Source organism: Pygocentrus nattereri, chromosome 1 (genome assembly GCF_015220715.1).
Source record: "Pygocentrus nattereri isolate fPygNat1 chromosome 1, fPygNat1.pri, whole genome shotgun sequence".
NCBI classification, from domain to species: domain Eukaryota; kingdom Metazoa; phylum Chordata; class Actinopteri; order Characiformes; family Serrasalmidae; genus Pygocentrus; species Pygocentrus nattereri.
In genome coordinates, this window is record NC_051211.1 from 50,322,368 (window position 1) to 50,344,844 (window position 22,477).

The following is a 22,477-nucleotide window of genomic DNA, read 5'->3' on the forward strand; positions in this document are numbered from 1 at the left end:
TTGGTATCTCTACTTTAACTCAAGTACCTGATTTGTGTACTTCATCCACAGTCATCACAGTTTGGCTGTTTTTGTGACCTTTGGAGCTTCGGATACCACAGCACCATCTATCTAAAGGAGAGGAGACAGTTACAGCTGTAATACGACCCCCACCTTCTGAATGTAGCTCATGGAATATGAAAGTTGGTGCATTTCGGAACAACCGGTGGTCTCTAGGGGTTTAAGAGACCCTCAGGTGCGGCATTAATTACAGCATCTCCACAGGAATGTAAACGGCGCGGCTGCGCTGACGTCATCGGGCGGGTGGAACCCGAGCGGCGTCACAATTCCGAGGTTACTTAAGCTCGCGCTGGAGGAGCGGTGCCGAGTGTGTCGCGTGCGTGCGGGACAGCGGGAGTGAGGAGTGAGGAGTGAGCTGTGAGCTGAGGAGCTGAGGAGCTGAGGAGCTGCAGTAAGTTGCTGTTTTGTCTCGTTGCCAGAAGCGAACGCGGCGTTGTTTACACTCGGCGACAGGCTTCGCTCTGTTTGATCTGTGGGAAAACGCGGTGTTTGCTTTTTTATCGTTTAACATTTGCTTTACTGAAACGTTTGTTTTGGACGCTTGAGGTGTTTGTCGCGGTAGTTGCTGAAGCGCCTCGTTTCGACGCGCTGAAAAATGCTCTGGAAAACCGCTCTAGACAGGAAAGCGTCATGCGGCGCTAGGACCATGCGGCCCCGGCTGCGCCTTCCTCAGGGTTCAAACTCACCCAGGCTTGTTTACTAGTTTTAGTTTTACTTCTTTATTTGTTGACACGCAGAGCCTTTCACAAACACATGGACCGTATCAGTTGAGCTGTTCTTTACACGTTCGTAAAAACGGTAATAATATTCAGTCTCTTTTAACTTGATATATTTATTTAATTATTTGATGTAAAGTGTCCTTGGGTTTGTGAAAGGCGCATAAAAGACAGATGAACTAAAAAATACGAGAAGACTCTTAAGTTTTCAGTAGTGCAGGTCTTTTATTTCTTCTTGAGCCTGGAGAATGGCCATCAGGCAACACTCACAGGTATTATCTTCTGATCTCATGACACCACCATTATGTCCAAATTGATGTCCATACGTCTAGTATATGGAATCATATGGAAACCATTATCTCCAAGTGCCATGTACCAGACACATCCTAACATGATCGCTGGTGTTTTTCCATCTTTCCATCTTCAGCCTTGAGAAGTTCATAAGTTCACTCGCTTCCTATAAAGTGTTTTCCTTCCCTCTTACGCCCTACTAAGGCAGCTTGTTTTAGGGCACTTGCTCCAATATGCTAGGCCATATTGTATATTATTTATATTCTATCCTGCATAATACAAGATATTTTAATTTTGGGAATCTTTCATTTACATCAACTGGCTGACCATTTACTAATGGTCTGAGAAAACAAAAACAGCATGTTTAATTCTGAGGGAGAAAGAGACGTCGAAAAACAATGTAAAAATGAATTATTAACACGTTTTGCCTTGCATAATACTAGACATCATATTAGACTTGCTGATGTGTGTGTGTGCATCAACCTGGTAGTAAGCTAGCCCATCACTCCTAAAAGAATAAACGGCTTTATAAAGGGGAACTCGACTGATTTTCCAAAATTTCTGTTTAACCTAATAGTTAAGATGTAAACAGCCATACAGAGTTGGTTGGGTCTACAAAGCTTGGTTGGAGGAGAGCGGAGTCCAAATTGTTCAGAGTGGTGGTGATGGGAACCAGACATCTGAAGTGCTTAATGTTAAAATCTCCCTCCCAATGATTCTATATAGAGCCATGAACACTCAAAGACCTGTTTGCATGCTTAAATGGTCTTTTGCATGGTGAAATCATTCTTCAGATTGATGGAGAACATGTGTGTAGCACTCAGTGACGCATGGCCCTGTATCGACTGAGTTGTTACTAATATAAGAGGTTTAATGCATCTAAATGGTTCTGTATAGAACCAAAGAACTGTTTGCATGCCTAAATGTTTCTTTGCTTGAAGAAATTGTTCTTCAGATTGATGGAGAAACGTGCATGTAGCACCAAAACAAAGGGTTCTGCTGTTAGCATAAGCTCATTAGTAGATGAACCCATTTTGCTGCCATGTTGAACCTTTTTCAAGAAGAGCCATATGCAACACGTTCTCCGTCACTGTGAAGAACCATTTCACGGTGCAGAGGTCCATTTAAGCGTGCATGTGGCTCTTTGAGTGTTCATGGTTCTGTATAGCTGTTGTCTTTACAAAAAGACCTTTGGTGTATTTGAGCATCGATTGGTAAGATGGTTTCCAGGCAACCAAATGCAATGTTAGGCTCAGCACACCCCTTTTTACTCCTACTCGGTGGTGATGAGGTAATCAGCCCCCCTGTTTACACAGTTTCATACCATTTTAGACCCTATTATATGCAAAATCTACCTTTTTTTGGTAACTTTTATAACCACGCTCATGTGATGAACCAATCTGATCTAGCTCATACCAGGCCGTCCAGTTGTCGGGACTAAGGTATTTTTCTCCTTGCCCAAGGCCCCACCATATGACGCTTAAACACTAAACTATTCTGTACTGTGATTTTGTTCTATTATACTGTAATCACTTGCATTAAACGAGCAAAGATAAGTGTATTCAACCAAACATAAAAGAAAGTGGAATAAACGACTTCCGTCGTTCTCTTGGAAGGGAGGAAAAGGCCTTGAGGGCCTTCTCTATTGAGCTTCGGGTGGTAAGATGATTCCCAACCAACCACGATGCAAAGATCACCACAAAACATCCCTTTTTATGTCCTGTTTGGAGTGATGACTCGGTCGCAACATACTGACTTTCAGTTTATCACGTTTTAGTTTTATTTGACCTTTTTGACCTCAGTAATGGTAGCTAACATTAGCTGTCCGGCTAACTAGCTTGATTACTATGATTACATGTTTACGTTTCCACTGCGCGCATACAGTCGGGTTGCTAGGTAATGGACATGACGGTTGATGTTCGACTTTGATTGAGTAAGCTAAGATTTCCTAACTTGAGATAAGAAAATATGCTGTAAGTTAACCTCTTATTCTCCAGGGTGTATTTTGTTTTTACCATCTGAATTTACAGGCCCAAATCAGACGGCAAATTATTCAGTAACTGCATGAAATAAACGTAAATTATTTATTTTGTAAAAGCTCTCCTCAAATGAACAGAAAATGTTTGAATGCTCACACATATCGCTATATGCTTATATGCTGAAAGCCAAAGATCTCAGATGCTCTTTGTGTTAATTTATAATTATAATGTTTTCAGAGCAGATCACTGAAGAGATGCCGTCTGTTTATAGTTTGTAGCCCAGATTTGTGCAAAAATGGGTCGAATTTCAGTAGAAAAACAAACTGAGTTCAGCTTCTTTTATTATAAGGGTTTAAAATGACATCACCGTCTATTAGACTGGAAAGAAGACGGTTACAGATCCTCCTACGATGCCCAGCTTCTGAAAGTAGGTCATGAAAAAGGTTAAATGTAATTACTTCGTAGTTGGGTTCATAGTGAATTAAGGTTCTCTTTTGACAGGTATGCTATTAAAATGCCTTCAGTATGTTCCAGTGTGATTTGTCTTGGTTCTGGTTGTTTTGAAAGCCTCTTCTTTTGTATGTAGTTTTAAAAAAACTGCATAGAAGGTTACTTCACTGGAGGTTCGTGATTGCATATTTCATAAATGTGAAAGTTATGAAGAATATGTTAAAGTGCGTTTTCCAAGGAGTTTAAGAGGATAAGATACGATTCAGAATCAAGCTTTATTGATCAGGTATGCTTACACTCAAATAATTTAGTGCACAGTATCTGACAAACATTTACATGTAGTAAATTGAATAAAATAAATAATAAAATAAAACACTGTTTCCTACCATCACTCACTCATACACACGCACGCACGCACACACACACACACACACACACACACAGAACCTGTAAACCTTAGTGTGGCCAAGAAAGGGATCAGTGAGATCACGGGAATTCGGAAATTGAGATAAGATTTGCTTCTGTACTACACATTTGTGAGAAATCTCAGCCTGACCTGTCAGTTCTTAAGCTAAAACAAAAAGATGTAGGTTTCAGTGGTGCATGCAGTCAAGAAATGAGGATGGAAACATCATGAGAAATGTTCAGGTAGGTCTGTTGTTGAAAAGTAGGTGAAGTTGTGATCGTGACGTTGAGATTAGAAACAGTAAACCCTCCCTAGAGGCGTGAGTCCTGGAATCCCCCCGCCCCTCCCTTTCAGTGCCCCCTGAGGGTGACTGGAGAAGAGCACATGGTCACACTTTGAAAGGCTTTTACAGAGAGAAGGATGAAGCAACTGAAGAAGAGTTTTCAGGGTGAGCAGCGCTGTCAGGCATCATGTTTAAACACTCCTTCTCTGCGTTTGAGGTTGAACTTGGCCAGTTGTTAGAACCGTTTGATGGTGGTTTTAGGTTCTATGGTTCGACCTCAGTGCCAAAGCTACGAACTTAAGCAAGAAGCCCTCCGCCCCCCTGAGCCTTCAGCCGGCTGGGGGAAACTCAAATAACCACAGAGACTGGTCTGTACTCTGAAGGCTTCCTGTTTATTGATCAGAATAGCAGAGTATGTCTACATTGAGAAGAAAAAGGGAGGCAAACATAAAATGGCATGAGCCTCACGTGGTCATGTGATAAGACAATAGAGAGAGGGAAGGTAGTCATGATTGGATGACTAGGGTTATAGTTAGGCAAGGACCCCAAGGATGTTTGCCGTCTGGGTACATGGAGCCTAAACACCAGATAAGTGTTAGAACATTGCTGATCGGATATCGTTGTCACTGAGTTACAACTAACCGTATGAACACACAAGCATAAGCTGAGGCCTCTGTATGATGCAAGCCCTAAGGCCTTATGTGCACCATAGGCCAGAACCCCATAGGTCATGACATAGTCACGAACCCAGGATTGTACATTGATCAGGAGTATGCACTGACACTAGGATCTAACACGTCAGTGTGTGCTTTCTGTTCTGAACCATGGAAGTACAGATTAGGCTACTTTGTATGAAGGAGCGCCTTCCTAGTGAGTGGCCTTTTAGGCTGTTCATTTAACCCTCCTCTTAACTTTTTAGTGTCAATTTGTCCCCATTCAGTGTTTAATATCCTAGAATCAATGATCGACATCATTTTTTGCTTCATACTTAATGACTTTTCCTAATTTAATGAGAACAAGTGGGTAAGCATAAAATTGATGATTTTATATTATATAAAATTGATGAAAACCTTCAACCTTCCCTCTGCTTTAGGGCCCTAAACTAACATATCACACTAGTAGTAGTGTGTGAGAACCACTAATAGTTCACACCTCATGGGGGAGGGGAAACATTTCCCAGAGATTTAAATTGCTGAGGTCAGATTGACCCCAATGATAAAAGATGTTAATTAAATTGAGGACAACTGGAGCCGTTTGCATTCTTAAGTGGTTCATTACATGGTGAAATCGTCCTTCAGATTGAGGAAGAATGTGTATATAGCACCAAAAAGGGTCCTGCTATTGTTGCAGTGTCAAGCTCGTAACAATAGACAAACCCATTAGGTGGTGTGTTGAACCTTTTTCATAAAGGTTCTGTACAGAACCATATGCAACACATTCTCAATCACTGCGAAGAACCATTTCACTGGGCAGAGAACCATTTAAGCATGCAAGTAGCTCTCTGAGTCTAAAATATAACATGTTGAAAGGCCGATTTTACATTAATTCACTCGCACTCTGCTTGTCTTGAGGAAATTTGAGAACATGCATAACAGTTGCTTGGTGGTTTAGTGTTCTTTGCCAGTTTAGGTGAAGTATGGATTAGTGTGGTACTTAAAGCCTTAAAAGCTTTTCTGGAGGGATAACGTAGGAACAGACGAGCCAGAGATGCAGGTTTTTTACGAAGTTAAGTCTTAAGTATGAAAGTAGGAGCTCTTAATGTTGCATTTCTGCACTTTTTCAAATGCGATCTGTTGAACATTCAGAGGGGAAATTCCTGCATAATTCAGAGGTTGAAGTGTAAATGAAGTCATTCAGAGTGGGTTGGTGTGAAATGGTTCGTTGAAGAGAAACTGAACGACTCTGATTTCTTGTGAATGGGAACCAAGAGTCACAATGTCTGACTCGAATACATTTTGCTTTCTATCCAAAACTTGCACGTGTCTACTGATTTTATATGTATAAAAATATAAGTTATTGATGGTAAAATAGTGGTAAATCTAAGAAAGTCTACTTTGAGGACTGTATTGCTTTTCAACACCCTGCGCATGCCCCTCTGCTGTAAATGGATTTAAGCAATAGGCTTAGGTCAAAATTTGATCTCAGAATAATAATCTAAAAACAAATAGAAATATAATAATAAAATGCATTTAAGCTAGAGCAAAAGCATATGAGCAGCATTGTTCTGTAAGGACATTCTGTGTACAGTATAAGGCGAGAGATTTCTCAAAAGGATGTTTTCCTGCACTTTAAAGTTTCTTTTGTGTCCTTGCATGTTGGTGTACAGACAGGCAGCTGTGGGTCAAGTGGGGAAATTTGAAAACAAATGAGTAGATGGACAATATGTCTAAACGATTTCATCTCTATTTTATACAAATACCCAACACGCAACTCTTAGTAAACAAGTAGAATTCCAAGAAAAGTAGTATTTAGGTGCAATAAAACTAAGTAGTTAAAGTAGTAGCATTTGGGTGGGATAAGCCTTGATAACTAAGGTAAAGTAGTAGCATTTGGGTGGGATAAGCCTTGATAACTAAGATAAAGTAGTAGCATTTGGGTGGGATAAACCTTGATAACTAAGATAAAGTAGTAGCATTTGGGTGGAATAAGCCTTGATAACTAAGATAAAGTAGTAGCATTTGGGTGGAATAAGCCTTGATAACTAAGATAAAGTAGTAGCATTTGGGTGGAATAAGCCTTGATAACTAAGATAAAGTAGTAGCATTTGGGTGGAATAAGCCTTGATAACTAAGATAAAGTAGTAGCATTTGGGTGGGATAAGCCTTGATAACTAAGATAAAGTAGTAGCATTTGGGTGGGATAAACCTTGATAACTAAGATAAAGTAGTAGCATTTGGGTGGAATAAGCCTTGATAACTAAGATAAAGTAGTAGCATTTGGGTGGAATAAGCCTTGATAACTAAGATAAAGTAGTAGCATTTGGGTGGGATAAACCTTGATAACTAAGATAAAGTAGTAGCATTTGGGTGGAATAAGCCTTGATAACCAAGATAAAGTAGTAGCATTTGGGTGGAATAAGCCTTGATAACTAAGATAAAGTAGTAGCATTTGGGTGGAATAAGCCTTGATAACTAAGATATAGTAGCATTTGTCTTTAAAACTATAAGTAGTTGAAGTATTGATATTTTAGTGGAACAAGCCTTTAAATTTTTAATTAGATAAATAAAGTATGATCAGAATAAATTTAGAACAAAAGCCTAACTTAGTATAATTAGCTGTAATATGTCTGGACTGGGGCCAGAGGTCGAACTGCTCCAAGTCCTGACACTACCCCCCCCCCCCCCACCCCCCACCCCCGGCCACTGTGTTAAAGAGAATTATGGACAGCAGCAATGGTGGGTGAGGTGCACCCATTTTAAAGCAGTGTTTATTTTATTTATTGTGTGAGTGGAAAAGTTGTGCCTTTTAGGTTATTCTGTTCAGGATTTTGCTTCCACATCAGTTCATTCATCATGAATTATTCCATTGATGTAAATTAAAGATTCCCAAAATTAAAATATCTTGTATTATGCAGGATAAAACATAAAGTACAATATGGCCTAGCATATTGGAGCAAGTGCCCTAAAACAAGCTGCCTTAGTAGGGCGTAAGAGGGAAGGAAAACACTTTATAGGAAGCGAGTGAACTTATGAACTTCTCAAGGCCGAATGGCCAAGATGGAAAAACACCAGCAATCGTGTTAGGGTGTTAGGATGTGCCTGGTACAGTGTCTTTTTTTTTAAAAATGATACAGATCGGACTTGGCGATAATGGTTTCCACATGATTCCATATGTTAGATGTATGGACATCAATTATAAGATAATAAAAAAGGGGTGTAGATTATGTGTACAAACCCTGTATCTGTGTGAGTGTTGCCTGAAGGCCATTCTCCATGCTCAAGAAGGAATAAATGACCTGCACTTCTGAAATCCAAAGAGTCTTCTTGTATTTTTTAGTTCATTTGATTCTTTTATTTTCTTTCAACAAATCGTTAAAATTCGTCTTATTTACCGACCATAAATAATACGTAGGCTTAGTAGTCAAACAAGTGTCAAGCAAGGACACCATGTTGGTAAGCAGGTTTGTTTGATTTTGCTTTTGATTTTCTTTTCAGAAGCTTCCCCAACCCTCCAACATGTAGATAAAAACCTCTAATCTGGCATGATTGGCTGGCGGTTATTAAAGCCAAGAAATGTTTTCTTTATTTATGGGCAGCATATCCTTCTCTTCCATGCCTTCGGTAACCTCAGGCAGAAACAGTTGCTGTCAAAGGTTGAGCTCAGAGCGAAGGGGGGAATCCCGACGTGTTTCTGCGTTGACTTTAGTTCAGAAAGGTTGAGAGCTACTGGCCTGTAGAGCAACATGTGGAGTTTTTACAGTAAATCTACCAAACACGGGTAGAAATTAAGGTTCTGTGCAGGTACATTTTTCGTTCATTAACGTACAGAGTTGTAAGAGATCTGGGGATCTTGCCCATCCAACTATGTTATTTAACAGTATTAAAGAATCAAATATAATCATTAGAGGAGTCTTAAAGTTCATATATATATGCATGAATCATAGTGTACCAGTTATTAAAAATGATTAGATTAGATTAGATGTTTTCTGTGCCTTGAGTTTATCTTTATGGTGTCTTTGGCCGAACTAATCTAAGTCAAAGCAGATTTCAAAGGCAATGGGAGAATGTCACATACAATTAGGCTCCAAGAAGTCTGCACATCACACACATACATACCCACACCTACAAGTCACCACACACAGACATACTCGCATACACAAGTACACCTTTCACCTCAGTTGACCACATTTCATCTTTAGCCTTAGATAGTATGAAGATTGGGTGTTTCCTGGGGTATTCCATTAATTTTAGATCAGGTGTTCCCAGTCATTAGTTCATCTCCCTGGGCGTATTCCCTGGACATTGGTTTAGAATCATGTGCTCCTGGTCAGGAGGTGAAGGTCAAGACTTCTCTGTATGCATTACAATGTACGTCTGTATGTATTACAGTGTATTCTTATGTGTATTACAATGTATGTTATCTAAGAGGCGGGGTGTGTGGAGTCCGTACAGCTTAGAACAGATCGTTTCAGTGGATTATGGTTCAGTTATGTTCCCTGACTAAAGGTACTGAGATGATCCTTGAGGGTCCCACCCCACTGAGAAAAGGGGCTCTGCCCCAGTGACAGTCTAGCATCTTTATTTCTGAGCGTGGATGATGCTCTGTAGTAAATTAGCAGATTGTATTATTATTTTGCAGCATTTTTCCTTTGGTTTGATGCTGTGTGTGTGTGCAGTAGTAGGAATACTGGATTAATTTGATGTTTAAAAGATGTTTAAATAAAATTTAATGTCCATACTTCACTGTCTTACTCTTTCATTTTTTACCCAGGCGTCCCAAGCACGAGTTCTGGATAAGACAATGACTGAACAAACACATTCAAGTTTTCTATCCACACAAAGACGTGGTAAGAATTATGACACTGTTTACACTTTACATGTAAAACACACACAAAGCATGAAATGTCATGATTGTTAGATGATAAACTGTAAGGGTTTTTCCCCTCATTGCCTTTTCTGCTTGTAATCATTTGTTAGATTTACTTAGTTTTGCTGATGGAGATCATTTTCCTTTCTGAATTTCTCTTTTCATTGTGCTTGATTTCTAACTAAGCAGCAAATGCTCACATTTTTTGATCAGTGCGAATACTACTGCTAATAATGTTTATATTGCAGCTTTCAGACATTAAAAATAAAATACAATAAAACAATCAAAAAGTAAAAACAGGAAGCAAATCAAAACTAAAACAAGTAGCAGAAGAGGAATCTTAAGAAACAATAAAACTAGTTAAACGCTAAAGTAAAGGAATGTTTGTTTTTTTTGTTTGTTTGTTTTGTTTGTTTGTTTTTCACGTTGACAGAAGGAGCCTGACGGACGTTTATTAGTAATGTGTTCCAGATTTTTGTTGCATAAAAGTAAAAAAAAAAGTAGGCAAGTTTGTGTCTGTGCACTGAGTTTGAGATGGAGCAGAAGCAAATATGTACTTTCAAACATGGATATCAAAAGTAAATAGGGACAGTCACATGCACAGGTATACATGCATGCTCGCACGCACTTGCATGTTTAAACTTGTAATAATGAAACTGAAGTGAGGGGTGAAATAGGCGACCAACACGCATTTAAATTTAGTTCTACAGTTTTCTCTGAAAGGCGTGTAATGATATAAAAAATGTCACTATTAGATGCGTGTTAATCTTTTTACATCATGATACGATACGGTTTCAATATAGATTTAGAAAAGAATGCTAACATACTTCGTAAATAAATGTGAAGTGTGTGTGTGTGTGTGTGTGTGTGTGTGTGTGTGTGTGTGTGTTTTGTATTCTATTTTTTTTCTCCCCCAAAAGACAGCCATGCTTGTTGAAGGGATAACTGGCACAAGTCATTTTCTTAGACATATAATAAATAAAAAATAATATAAACAAAACTGCAACATGTGTATTACATGCACATGTGCTTGTGAACGTGTTATTACAGCTTATAATAATAATAAAAGCTGTGTGGGCTAAGGGTTTCATGTCAAAATTAAACAAACTAAGCTTGGAAGAGTAACATCCATGTGAACGTCTCTATCCAGAAAGTTTAAGTATGTTCTGCATGTTTGTCACTCGAGCGTTTGAGGCGCTTTTTGTAGGTCAGATTTTGACCGGTTGAAGCCACGCCCTATAATAATAGGTAGGTTTAAAGACATTTAAATATTGAATAGCGCCTCCAGCCTCTGGACACTACGCTGACAGACACAGCAAACCTTCTTGCCACAGCTTGCATTGATGTGCCATCCTGGATGAGCTGCACTACCTGAGCCACTTGTGTGGGTTGTAGAGTCCGTCTCATGCTACCACGAGTGTGAAAGCACCACCAACATTCAAAAGTGACCAAAACATCAGCCAGAAAGCAGAAAGGTACTGAGAAGTGGTCTGTGGTCCCCACCTGCAGAACCACTCCTTTATTGAGTGTGTCTTGCTAATTGCCAATAATTTCCACCTGTTGTCTGTTCCATTTGAACAACAGCTGTGAAATTGATTGTCAATCAGTGTTGCTTTCAGCTGGACCTACACTATATTGAGATTTTAACGTTCAGAACAAGGCTTGTACATAAGGACAGGCGCTTTGGTGATGGTACCTAACTGTTGTATGTGAATGTTGCCTAATGCCCAAGACGTTGTCCTATCTGATAGTTTTCAGATAAACTAATGTAATTTTAAAATCCATTAATGGTGGAGAGATACATGTAGGGTGTTATAAGGCAAAGTATTTCCCACTATTTGACCAGTAACATTACATTCAGGGAGATTTTTGATAATATGAAATATATACTACTTTTGAAAGTTTAAGAAATAGATGAATTGGGTCATAACAATTCATAGTTATGTCAAGTGCTGTATAGCTTTAGTTTTGGAAGAGCAGTTGTTGCGGTGTGTGTGTCTGAGTGGCCTTGAGACGTGGGGACAGGGGGGCTGTGACTTGAAGGGACACAGACACACAGCTGGAGTGTGTTTATATCATGAAACATTCAATTTCACTGGGGGTAAAGGCAAAGTTTCCTTAGTAGGGCGTAAGAGGGAAGGAAAACACTTTATAGGAAGCGAGTGAACTTATGAACTTCTCAAGGCCTAATGGCCAAGATGGAAAAACACCAGTAATCGTGCTAGGGTGTGCTAGGCTGTGCCTGGTACATTGTCTTTTTTTAAAAAATGATACAGATCGGACTTGGAGATAATGGTTCCATGTGGTTCCATAATTGGACATAATGATTCCATAAGTTAGACATATGGGCAGAAGAAAATCATCAATTTGGACATAATTATGCAATGAGATTAGGATATAACAAAAAAGGGGTGGGGTGACACCACCCCATCCTTACTGAGGAACACCACCCCATCCTTACCATCCTTACTAAATTATGTGTACAAACCCTGTATCTGTGTGAGTGTTGTCTGAAGGCCTTTGGGGAGCATTCTCCATGCTGAAGAAGAATAAATGACCTGCACTTCTGAAATCTGAAGAGTCTTCTTGCATTTTTTTTTAGTTTGTTTTGATTCTTTTATTTTCCTTCAACAAACCGTTAAATTCGTCTTATTTTACCAACCATAAATAATACCTTGGCTTAGTAGTCAAACAAGTGTCAAGCGATGAATGTGTGTGAATGTGTGTGCAAATCAAAACAGTCTCAAGTTACACCAGACATGCAATTCTAATTCTTTTAAAATGAGGCATACAGAAACTGAATTCTTATCCCCCTTAAAGACCATCAGATTATTATTAGATTATCTGTTTTGTCCGTGCAAAGCATGTGTACAACAAAACGTCACATAAATCAGTTCTCACGCCACAAACCGCAGTAAGATCAGATTACTGTTTAGGCCAGTTAATCTAAAATAGAACAGAAAGTACTGAGCAAGTCTGAGCAGGACCGAATTATTGAGGATTATAGGTTATATCTTATGGTGAACCAGTTTGAGACTAGATTTTAGTCTTATATGGCTGTATGCCACCAAAATGTGTGTGTGTGTGTGGGGGGGGGTGTTTACATGAGCATTTACCAACATCGTTATTCCTTGAAATTAAACATGCTGTGCCTTTGGTTCTATATGTAAATGAGCACTTTTCCAGTTGCCTTCTTTTGCTCACCATATAATGCTTGATCCTCATGATCCTCTGTTCTCATGCACAGTAAGAGACCGTTTGCAGTCTGTTAACCAATGTGTTGTCACAAAGTGAGAACAGCCTACTTTCCTGAGAAGGCTTTGCTTCCTTTTGGACCTTGTCCTACTCTTTGTTACTCTTGATAAGATCAGGATATTTGATGATGAACATGCACAGGCAGCCTGGAGCGGTCAACGAATAAACAAGTCTTTAGAATGTTCCTCTGTTTCAGACTTTCCTCACCATCAGTAAGAATTCAGCCACGTTTACATGCAGCCTAATAATCTGTTAATAATCAAACGAATAGCCTAATTGCAATACAATACGTCCATATATACACTTCAATCGGAGTGGACTAGGCCGGTTGAGGCCATTCGGAATACAGTTTTCATCTGATTGAACGAGGTGGGAAATCCTGTAAATAATCCATTAAATGGATTATTTGGAAATGGAAGAATATCCATGTGAACGTCTATATCCAGAAAGTTTAAGTATGTTCTCCATGTTTGTCACTCGAGAATTTGAGGCGCTTTTTGTAGGTCAGATTTTAACAGGTTGAAGCCACGCCTCATAATAATAGGTAGGTTTAAAGACATTTAAATGTTGAATATTTAAAGTATTCATGCAATATTTCAACGTCTACTGCAAGTGCATATATTTTACTGCTGAAGTTTTTATTTACTGTCAGCATGTAGTTTTTATTTTTAACTTTTCTCTAAACATAGAAATAGCAACATTAATTATCTACGTAACATGATTATATAAGAAGCACTAACTAAAGTTAAATACAAATGAAATATTTGTAACTATCTTCAATACAAATGAAAATTAAATTCATCATTAGATAAACTTAGTAGCCAATTTGTAAGAACCCAGCACATTCCTTGTGCTCATGAGAGAAAACAGAGCAGGTTCTGACTGAACTTGAATTGAACTTATGAGTAACATAAGATTTATGGCTTGCACAGATCATGAAGATTTTGTTGATATTGTGGTATTGCCAGCTGGCGTGTTAAAGACCTGCCCACAAAGAGCTTCTGTATTCATGACAGCACAAAGAGACCCATGTTGTAAACAAAGGAAGAGTCAACTCCCCAACAAGATGTTACTCATTTCACGTCTCGCATGTTATACAAAACAGCATCCAACATGCGTAGAAATGCTCTGAATTATTTTCTACAGGTACAGTAATGGTCTAACTCACTCAGTCATCCATTAAACAGTGCTGGACAAGGTACCACGTAAAAGGGACCCCTTCCTACAGAATACACAGAGGTTAAAATTCACCGGTTACACCCAATTGTGATACAAATAAACGAGAGTGCTAACATATATTCATAATAAGTGAGAAGAGAGGAAAGACATTTATGGTCCAAAAACTGAGCCTCAGTGTGTGCTAGCCTGCAGTCCCAAGGTCATGAACAGCCTACCGTTGCGTTATCACCTGGCTGGTTTTCTGGCAAAGCAACAGAGATAAAGTTTATGCAGCGGAGATGGTCAACTCCTTTAATTTGTAGCGCACAAACACATTCTTCAGTACCAGGGTAGTCTTCAGGGTCACGGTCTGCACATACATGGAGCACAGAAGAGTTTGTCATAGTATTGTGTGATTGACCATAAAATCAATTATTAATAAGAGAACTTAGGGTTTTTTTGCAGTAGCACCCAGATCACAATTGAAATGTGTGGGGGGAGTTGCATCAGTCAAAAGCACGCTCGTCCCATGATCCCGTAATGTAGCCCAGACAGTTTGTTTAAAAAATAATACTGATTGCCGTTGGCCAGTTTGGCTGTAAAGAAATTTAAATTAACCATAACGATTCATGCAGTGCCCTCCATATTGTAACAGCACTTTGTATATACTTTGACTACACACACACACACACACACCACACACACACATATATAAAATGTGTGTGTGTGTGTGTATATACAGACCACAAAGGGCTAAAGTGCTGACAGCTTATAGAGACACGTAGTCTAAACGTTTTTTTTTTGTTTTTTTTTACACGCACCTTTAGAGCAGAGCCATTTGCATGTTTTATGTAGTCATTATCATAACTCCTATGCAAAGTTTCGACCATTGACAAAGGTAGATATTCAAATTCTACTAGAAAAACCACAGTGGTTCATTTTGTACTAATGGATCTGTTGAAACTGAAGCCCATGCTCTACTAATTTCTCCTTAACTTTCTTGTGTATGATTGCTTTTAATTATGTCTGACTTGGACCACAAAGAGTGATGGTCGATTGCTAATTTACAGAGATAAAACATAACTCAGCATGGCATGATATTACTTTTTGATTAATGGCTAAGCCAAGCATTCCTCCGAGCGCGTTCGGCAGTTCGAAAAGAAGCGGTGGTTGGTTTAAAAATCCCCTTTCTTCCTCATTCTGATGCTCGGTCTGCACTTCAGCAAGTTGCCTTGACCACCTCTACATACCTAAATGCATTGAGTTGTGGCCGTGTGATTGGCTGATTGGCTATTTGTGTTAGGAAGCAATTGAACAGGTGTACCTAACAAAGTGGCCAGTGAGTTTAGTGAGCAGGTGTGGATTTGCCTTCTCATGCCCTGAGCTGCTTCCTCTCTGATGAGCCTTGACCTACAGAAGCAGTTTAAGAGCTGAAAATACTGTTGAAATGTAAAATAAGAGACCTGATAACAGCAGTGACGAAAATCTGACACATGATTTTATATATATATATATATATATATATATATATATATATATAAATATATAATAAATATATATAAAATGTTTTTTTTTAAATGTAGTATAACATTGGTAAAAAAGTAAACATGAATTTGTTTTATACAAATTCCTAAATTAATAATAATCTTAATAATAATGTTTTATATTACAAATTGTTTCTCAAATATTGAAAATCGTTCATGTGATGAGCTGTTTTACAGATGCAGAGCGATTATAGAACAGGATATAAAAATAAAAAAATCAGAAAAATCCTAAGGCAAAAGTATTTAATCTTAGATCAAATCTGTAAATGTGGATACTGACTTTTGAACCTATGTCTGATATTTTAAGCATCTTTTCAAGCCCAGCAATTGACACCCACCCCGAATGGACATGATCCATAATTGTTTTTCTGTTTTTCTTTTCTTTCAGAACCATCAGTGCATTTCTAAAGGAAGGGGACAGACTGAGATCAGCAGCCACAATGCAAGTTTACACCACGACCCCGCCAACTGTCCAAAGGAGCAATCTACGTACTCCACAGCAGACTCCCTGCAGCAGACAGCCTGGCCCTACATCACAGAGTGGATATTGTACACAGAGTGTACAACAAAGGACATTAAACCAATGGAATGCCCCTCAATTTGTCGGATTAAACAATGGACAATCTTTCAGCTCTTCTGTCCAGCCTCATTCAAGTTCAGCTCGTTTGCAGTCAAGTCCTGTGAGCAGGAATGATCTACCTGGTCCACAACAGACTCTCAGTAGCGAGGGGCCTGGCCCTACATCACAGACTACATATTACAATGTGCAACAAAATACATTAATCCACTCAAATAATAATCAATCTCTTTGCTTAAGAAATGGACAGTCTTCCCAGCCTAATTCAGGCTTGCAGTCAAACCAAACTCCTCCGTTTCAGATCACTGGCCCTCGGAGTCAGTTGCTTTATAGTTCAGCTTCTTTAAAAGGTCCTTGTCCAAATGTTACTGTACAATTTCAACAGTCACCAGCTGCTCATGTCAAAGTCCCTACTGTAAGCTATCATTCCCAGTTATCACATACAAATACCACTTCTCAGGGCTGTAATAATATACCCCCCATTCAGAATGTTAGTTGGTTTCCTTCTGTTTCTAGCAGTGGAAGCTCTGTATTAGAGAATAACCAGGCGCAAGCTTCTGTTCCATCAAGGCATCACCCTTCAAGTGTGCAGTATAACAGAATGCAAATCATGCACCAACCTGCAGCCCAGCCTCAACAAACATCCCTAAGTGTTCAGCTCAGTCAGACAGCTCAGAGAATTCAGGTGAACCAAGGTCAAATAAGAGCAATAAGAAATGGTACATCATACAGCTCTACTGCACAGTCCTCTGCTGCAGCACAAGCGCCCATCGTGCCATCTCTGCTCCCATCTTACGGAGATCATCATACTATTAGTAGTCGGGGCCAGTCACAGCACAACGTAAATCAGGTTCAAAATTCATCATGCAGAACACAGAACGTCAGTCACAGCTGGGTAAAACAAGGTCAAAGTGGAGCGACGGGTTTCGTAATTCAGAGCCAACCAGGACAGACAGTAAATCAAAGCTCATCAGTTAGCCTGCCTCAGCCGCAGGTTTTTGGAGACATTCTTAAAGAGGTGCGAAAGATGCAAGCAGTGCAGCGCAACACCACTGTACCGATTTCTGGCCATCACAGCACAGCAAGCCTTCCTTCATTTCAAGCCTGTCAGTGCAACGCAGAGCCACAAGGTCTACAGGAAAACATCACAATGGCTATGTTGACTAGGACCTCCCAGGACATAACATCTCCTACTTTTCCTGCTAGTCAAGCACAGCTTCCCACCTTTTCTAGACCTAACAAATATTCTAAAGAAACTCTGTTGAGTTTTCTGCTACAGCGGGATCATGGACAAGTTCAAAGTCAAAGCAACAGTCCTCTGTCCTGCTCCAGTAGCAGCTTTAGAGCTCAAGTTTTTGAAAGTAGAGGTGGACGCCAGCAGACAGCAAGTCCTACTACCAGTGTGGCAGACTACCCTCAGACACCAGCATCTATCTTGCACAATAGCATTCCTTCAAACCCAAGCAAAAGAGTAATCCAGAGGGTTGGACCAGCACCCCCCAAAGATGTAGAAAGAGCAGTAGAGGGGAAACAGTCCAGCAGATTACAGACTGAGAGGAGTGATAAGAGACCTAGAGAGGTGGAGCACTGTACAGAACCAGCTGAGTGTCTGGAGCTGGTAATGGCACTGCAGAAAGCTGTTCGGCAGTTCCACAGAGCAGTTGCAATAGTTCCACCCATTTCTCATCAAGCTGATCCTGGGGAGAAGGAGGATGGCCCCCAAAGTGCTGATGACAGCCTGCCACTCAAGATTAATGCTGTCTGGAGTCTTGATAAGGACGGTGAAAGCTTGGAGAAGGAGATAATTGCACCAAGTCTGCCTGAAGAGATCAGCAAAGAGCCACTTGAGTTGTCTTCTGTAAAAATACCTCAGACACAGGAGGCTATCAAGCAGGGAAACAGATCTACGGTCAACATTGAAAGCTGTACTCCATCTGAAACTCAAAGCTTTGAGGTTCCCCAGGCTGAAAATAGACCTACATCAAAGTCCCCAAGCTCTAACACTTCTCAAGCACCTTTCTGCTGTATTGACTTAAGTGAAAGTCCAGTACAACAAAGTGTCCAAAATGAGTCTCATTCAGTCTTTGCTACATTTGATCTGTCCTCAGTTCCAGTAACTGCTTTTACGCTGGAGAAACTACGACACTTAGTGAAGTCCTTAGAGGACTCATCAGCAGAGAAAGAAAAGGAGACGGCTACGGACCTTAGAAAGTCTGTCCTTGCTCTCTACTGGGATGGAGATGTGAGAAACATACTAAAAGAAAGACAAGACGCACAGTGGCTAAATACTATAAATGAAATGTGCATTACAGAAGAGCAGACAGAAGTATTACAGTCCCTTGAACCTGAAAACTTAAAAAGACTGTCATGTCATTATCAAGTTTTGGAAAATGAAATCACCTTTTCAGATCAGTTCAGGTCATCATGGCTGAATGTTGATGGAAGTCCAGCTGATATAGACAAAGTTCTTGCAGAACCTGTTTCAGAATATGACTTCACATGGTGCAAGGATTCTTTGCAGTCAGTGCTTGATAGCACTATGAATCCTGACAACGGTCTTGTCCAGACTGGTGGAAAGGAGGAAGACCAAGCTTTGTCCACCCAAAAGGAATCATCTGAGACTACATCAAGTAACATTGCTGTGAATCCTGAACACGCTCTTGTTGAGGTTGGTGGAAATGATGATTCTGAGGACCTGCTTGCATCCACTCAAAAGGGATCATCAGAGACTACAGCAGATAATGCTACTAAACAGAATGTAATTTCAGACAGTGGCCTCTCGGAGCCTGAATGTGTAGCAGCTAATTTCCAGAATAATGCAGTTGTGCTTAAAAAGCCAGTGAACATATCATTAAAGAACCAAGAACACATCCAACTAAACTGTAAGACAAATCCTTGCTTGCAAAATGTAAATAGGAATTCTGCAGATTCAGCAGAAGGCAAAAAATATGCATCTTGCATCTCTAATACTAGTCAAGAGCCTCTTTCCACCCGTTCTGGACCTATTGATTATACTCAAGTTACTCTGTTGGACTTGCTGCTACAGAATAACTGTGGACAAGTTGACGGTCAAGGCAACAGTTACCTGTCCTGCACTAAAACCAGTTTTAGAGCTCAAGCTGAGAGCAGGGGTGGATACCAGCAAGCAGCAAGCCCTACCACCAGCGTGGCAGACTACTCTCAGGCACAAGCATCTGTCTCACACAATAGCACTCCTTCAAACCCAAGCAAAGGAGAAATCCAGAGAGTTGGACCAGCAACCCCCAAAGGAATGAGTGAAAATACAAATCCTGCAGATTTCATGCATTCAGCTGTGAAACAAAGTGCACTGAGTGAGAATGAGAGAAATGAATACCAAAAATATCTCCAAGACACTAGAAGGGATATGTTCTCACCACCTGTGAGCCCAAAGTCAAATCAAAATATTATTGAGCAAAAAAACAGAAAAGACGATGAGCAAATGTGTGCAGAATTGCCTGTCCCTCCATCACATCTAAACGGTTCAGATCAACATGTAGAAAATTATGGCAGCACTTGTGAGAGAGAAGATGTTTCCAATGCAAGTTCCCCCAATGACTCCCTATTGATGGACATCATAGTTCTTTCTTCTGATGATGTTACAACAATCTTCAAGTGCAACAAGCAGAATGAGGCCCCTCCGGATGATTCAAAGTTGTTTGCCATGCTTCCTCTCACTCAGCCAAACGACCTATATGGAAGGGCAGTGATACCACCCAGTCATGTAAGATTTACCTGTCCTCATGTGACGGACATAATCTCTGACGATGGCCATTTCTGCTCCAAGTGTTGGGACGAGACACCATTGCTTGATATAGACCTGGAAGAAGCTCTGTTGAGCCCAGAGGAGGGTGGACCTAATATCACAAGCAGCCCTATTAGACCAGTTGAAACACAGTTGAAACGACTTGAACTAACTCAACCAACATGTTCAGACAATGCCAGGATAACTGAGTCAGTCCTAGTCGCCCCAGAGGTTGATGACTCTGAAATCATTAGAGCCCCAGCCAAACCAGGTGTTGAGAGACAAAGCCCTAGTCCGCAGTCTGGCAACCTACCAGTTCAAGAATTATTTGAGCCTGCAGTGAGTTCAAAGCCAGTTCTAGAGGAGATCTGTGGGGTTGAGAGTTCAGCCAGAGCAGAGTTGCCCTCGGCCATCGCACACTCAGAAAAGACAAAGTCATCCCAAACCAACATATTAGTAAAAAGACTTTCTTCATCAAAGTACCTGTCACATAAAAAGCGCAAACTCTCCAAAGCTCTGGCAGTGGCTGCAGACGATGATCTGTTCAGCCATGATGTGATGAAAGCTGGTGCCCATAAACAGCAGTCAGGTGTTCACAGTTTTACCTCTAGTGGTGATGGCCAGAATTCTGGATATGAAAGGAATAAAAAAGTCAGGGGAGAAGAAAAACGCACTCCGATCAAGATCGTAATTCAAACCATTAAACATTCCACTCAGACTGAAACAGTTGGAAAGGCACCTTTTAAGCTTCAAGTATCAAATGCTTTTGAGCCTCATCAGCCCAAGAACATAATACCTCAGAAGCTAGAGGGAACAATATGTTCTCCACAGTCAGGTTCTGCTGAAATTCAACACCCAAAGCATGGCTTAACAAAACAAGCTGGACAAAAGAAAAGCGTAAAGAATGTGAAATTTTTGTTGTATGGGACCAAGAATAGTAATAGAGATTTTCTTCACAAATGCCATGATGGAGGAATGTCTTCCTCAGCTCCTGTTTACATCTCTGTTTCTGCTGCTACTCATGCTGGCATGAGCTACACGGATGTGCCTTCAGCAAAGCAAAAGGTCTACAGTCAGTGGAGCAGTTCGTTTGTGCAAAAACAAAATACTTTCTCACGTAGGAAATACCAAAAGAAGTTTGAGCGTGAGCTCAAGAACAGAATAGAAATACAGAAACAAATAATGAGAGAGAGAGCCATGTACAAACCTGGGAGGGGGGGAGCAGCTGACAAAGGGCCTGAAGCATAAAGGGGACAAAGATACAACACATGAACCCAAAAAGTTGAAGACCACCATTATTGGGGATTATTTTAATTGAGTGTAATTTGCAACAGTATTCTGTTGGTAAACTTGGTACATTGATCACCTTGTGAGACAATAAGTTTGTACCATTTGTCAGAATTAAACTGAGATGCTTTGGCAGTTTCCCCCGCGACCCGAACCCTGGAGAAGCGGAAGATGATGGATGGATGGATGGCTTTTGGCAGTTGTACGTGTTGACCAATAAGGTCCCTCTAAATACTCTAATTGGAGCTTCAGGGCTAATGTCAGCTGATCCCACATGCCGTACTCTCGGGAGCTTCAGTGACTGTAGTGGCTAATAGGAAGAGGCCAGGATGGACAGGACCATGTTCTCTTTCCAGTTGCTGTAGCATTTTTACTGTACTTCAGGAGGTTGTTGTTAAGTTTGTATATATTTGTACTGTGCTTTGTTGAATAGCATTGAGTGCATTTCTCTTTTTATAAAGTTTACACTTTTTGCTGCTTTGTTATTGATGTGGTGCTGTAGATTTGTGTATTTTTTATAATACAGTTTTTGCATTTTTACAGAAACTGTTGTACTGTGTTACTTCATGAATTTCTATAAGACTTATTTAATCACACACATACTCACATTCTTACAGCAATTTGATTACATTTGGTTACGTTTGGTTACATTTTGACCAGTCACCTGACACTGGTGCTGTATTTTGTATCTCCATTTTTCTCATTTTCCATTTTTTGATGTAACTGGAAAAAGGCAGCTGTACTTTGTTAAAATTTCATGATGAATGGACCAACAGAAGTGGTCCAAAATTACTTAAAAATGACTTCCATTAAAGTTTGGGAACCTTTTTCCTTGTCCTGTAAAATTAGTCATTTGGAAATACAAAGTACATGCAAAAATATGTGGTGTGCGCTGGTGTGAGTTGCCTTGTACAAATCATTTAATGGGGGCATTGAGGGGCATTTTACAGTTGTTTGGCTCACATAGGAAATCATAACATCACACAGGCTCAAAGTGGTCAGGCTTTATGATTAGGTCTCAAACTCAACATTATACTGATGAAAATACAATGACAGTAGATAAGTGACCCACATCCTCGGAAGAGTGTTCTTTCACCGACAATACAAAACGTTCCTCTGTACGTTGTGTGCAGTTGCATACTCCCACCAGAGAGGCCCCAAAATTTACGTAGTACAGTATAC

The 22,477-nt window shown here is 40.0% G+C and overlaps 2 protein-coding genes across 2 annotated transcripts in view; both read left to right on the top strand.

Annotated features, from left to right (window-relative positions):
- cax1 (cation/H+ exchanger protein 1) overlaps positions 1 to 22,477 on the top strand; it is a 1,125,587-nt gene that overhangs the window by 41,299 nt on the left and 1,061,811 nt on the right. The window lies entirely within an intron of this gene.
- Positions 372 to 21,841, top strand: LOC108428136. The gene is made up of 3 exons (XM_017698889.1): positions 372 to 451; positions 9,616 to 9,691; positions 16,057 to 21,841. The coding sequence occupies exon 3, from the start codon at positions 16,109 to 16,111 to the stop codon at positions 21,254 to 21,256; it is 5,148 nt and encodes a 1,715-aa protein (XP_017554378.1). The 5' UTR covers positions 372 to 451; positions 9,616 to 9,691; positions 16,057 to 16,108; the 3' UTR covers positions 21,257 to 21,841.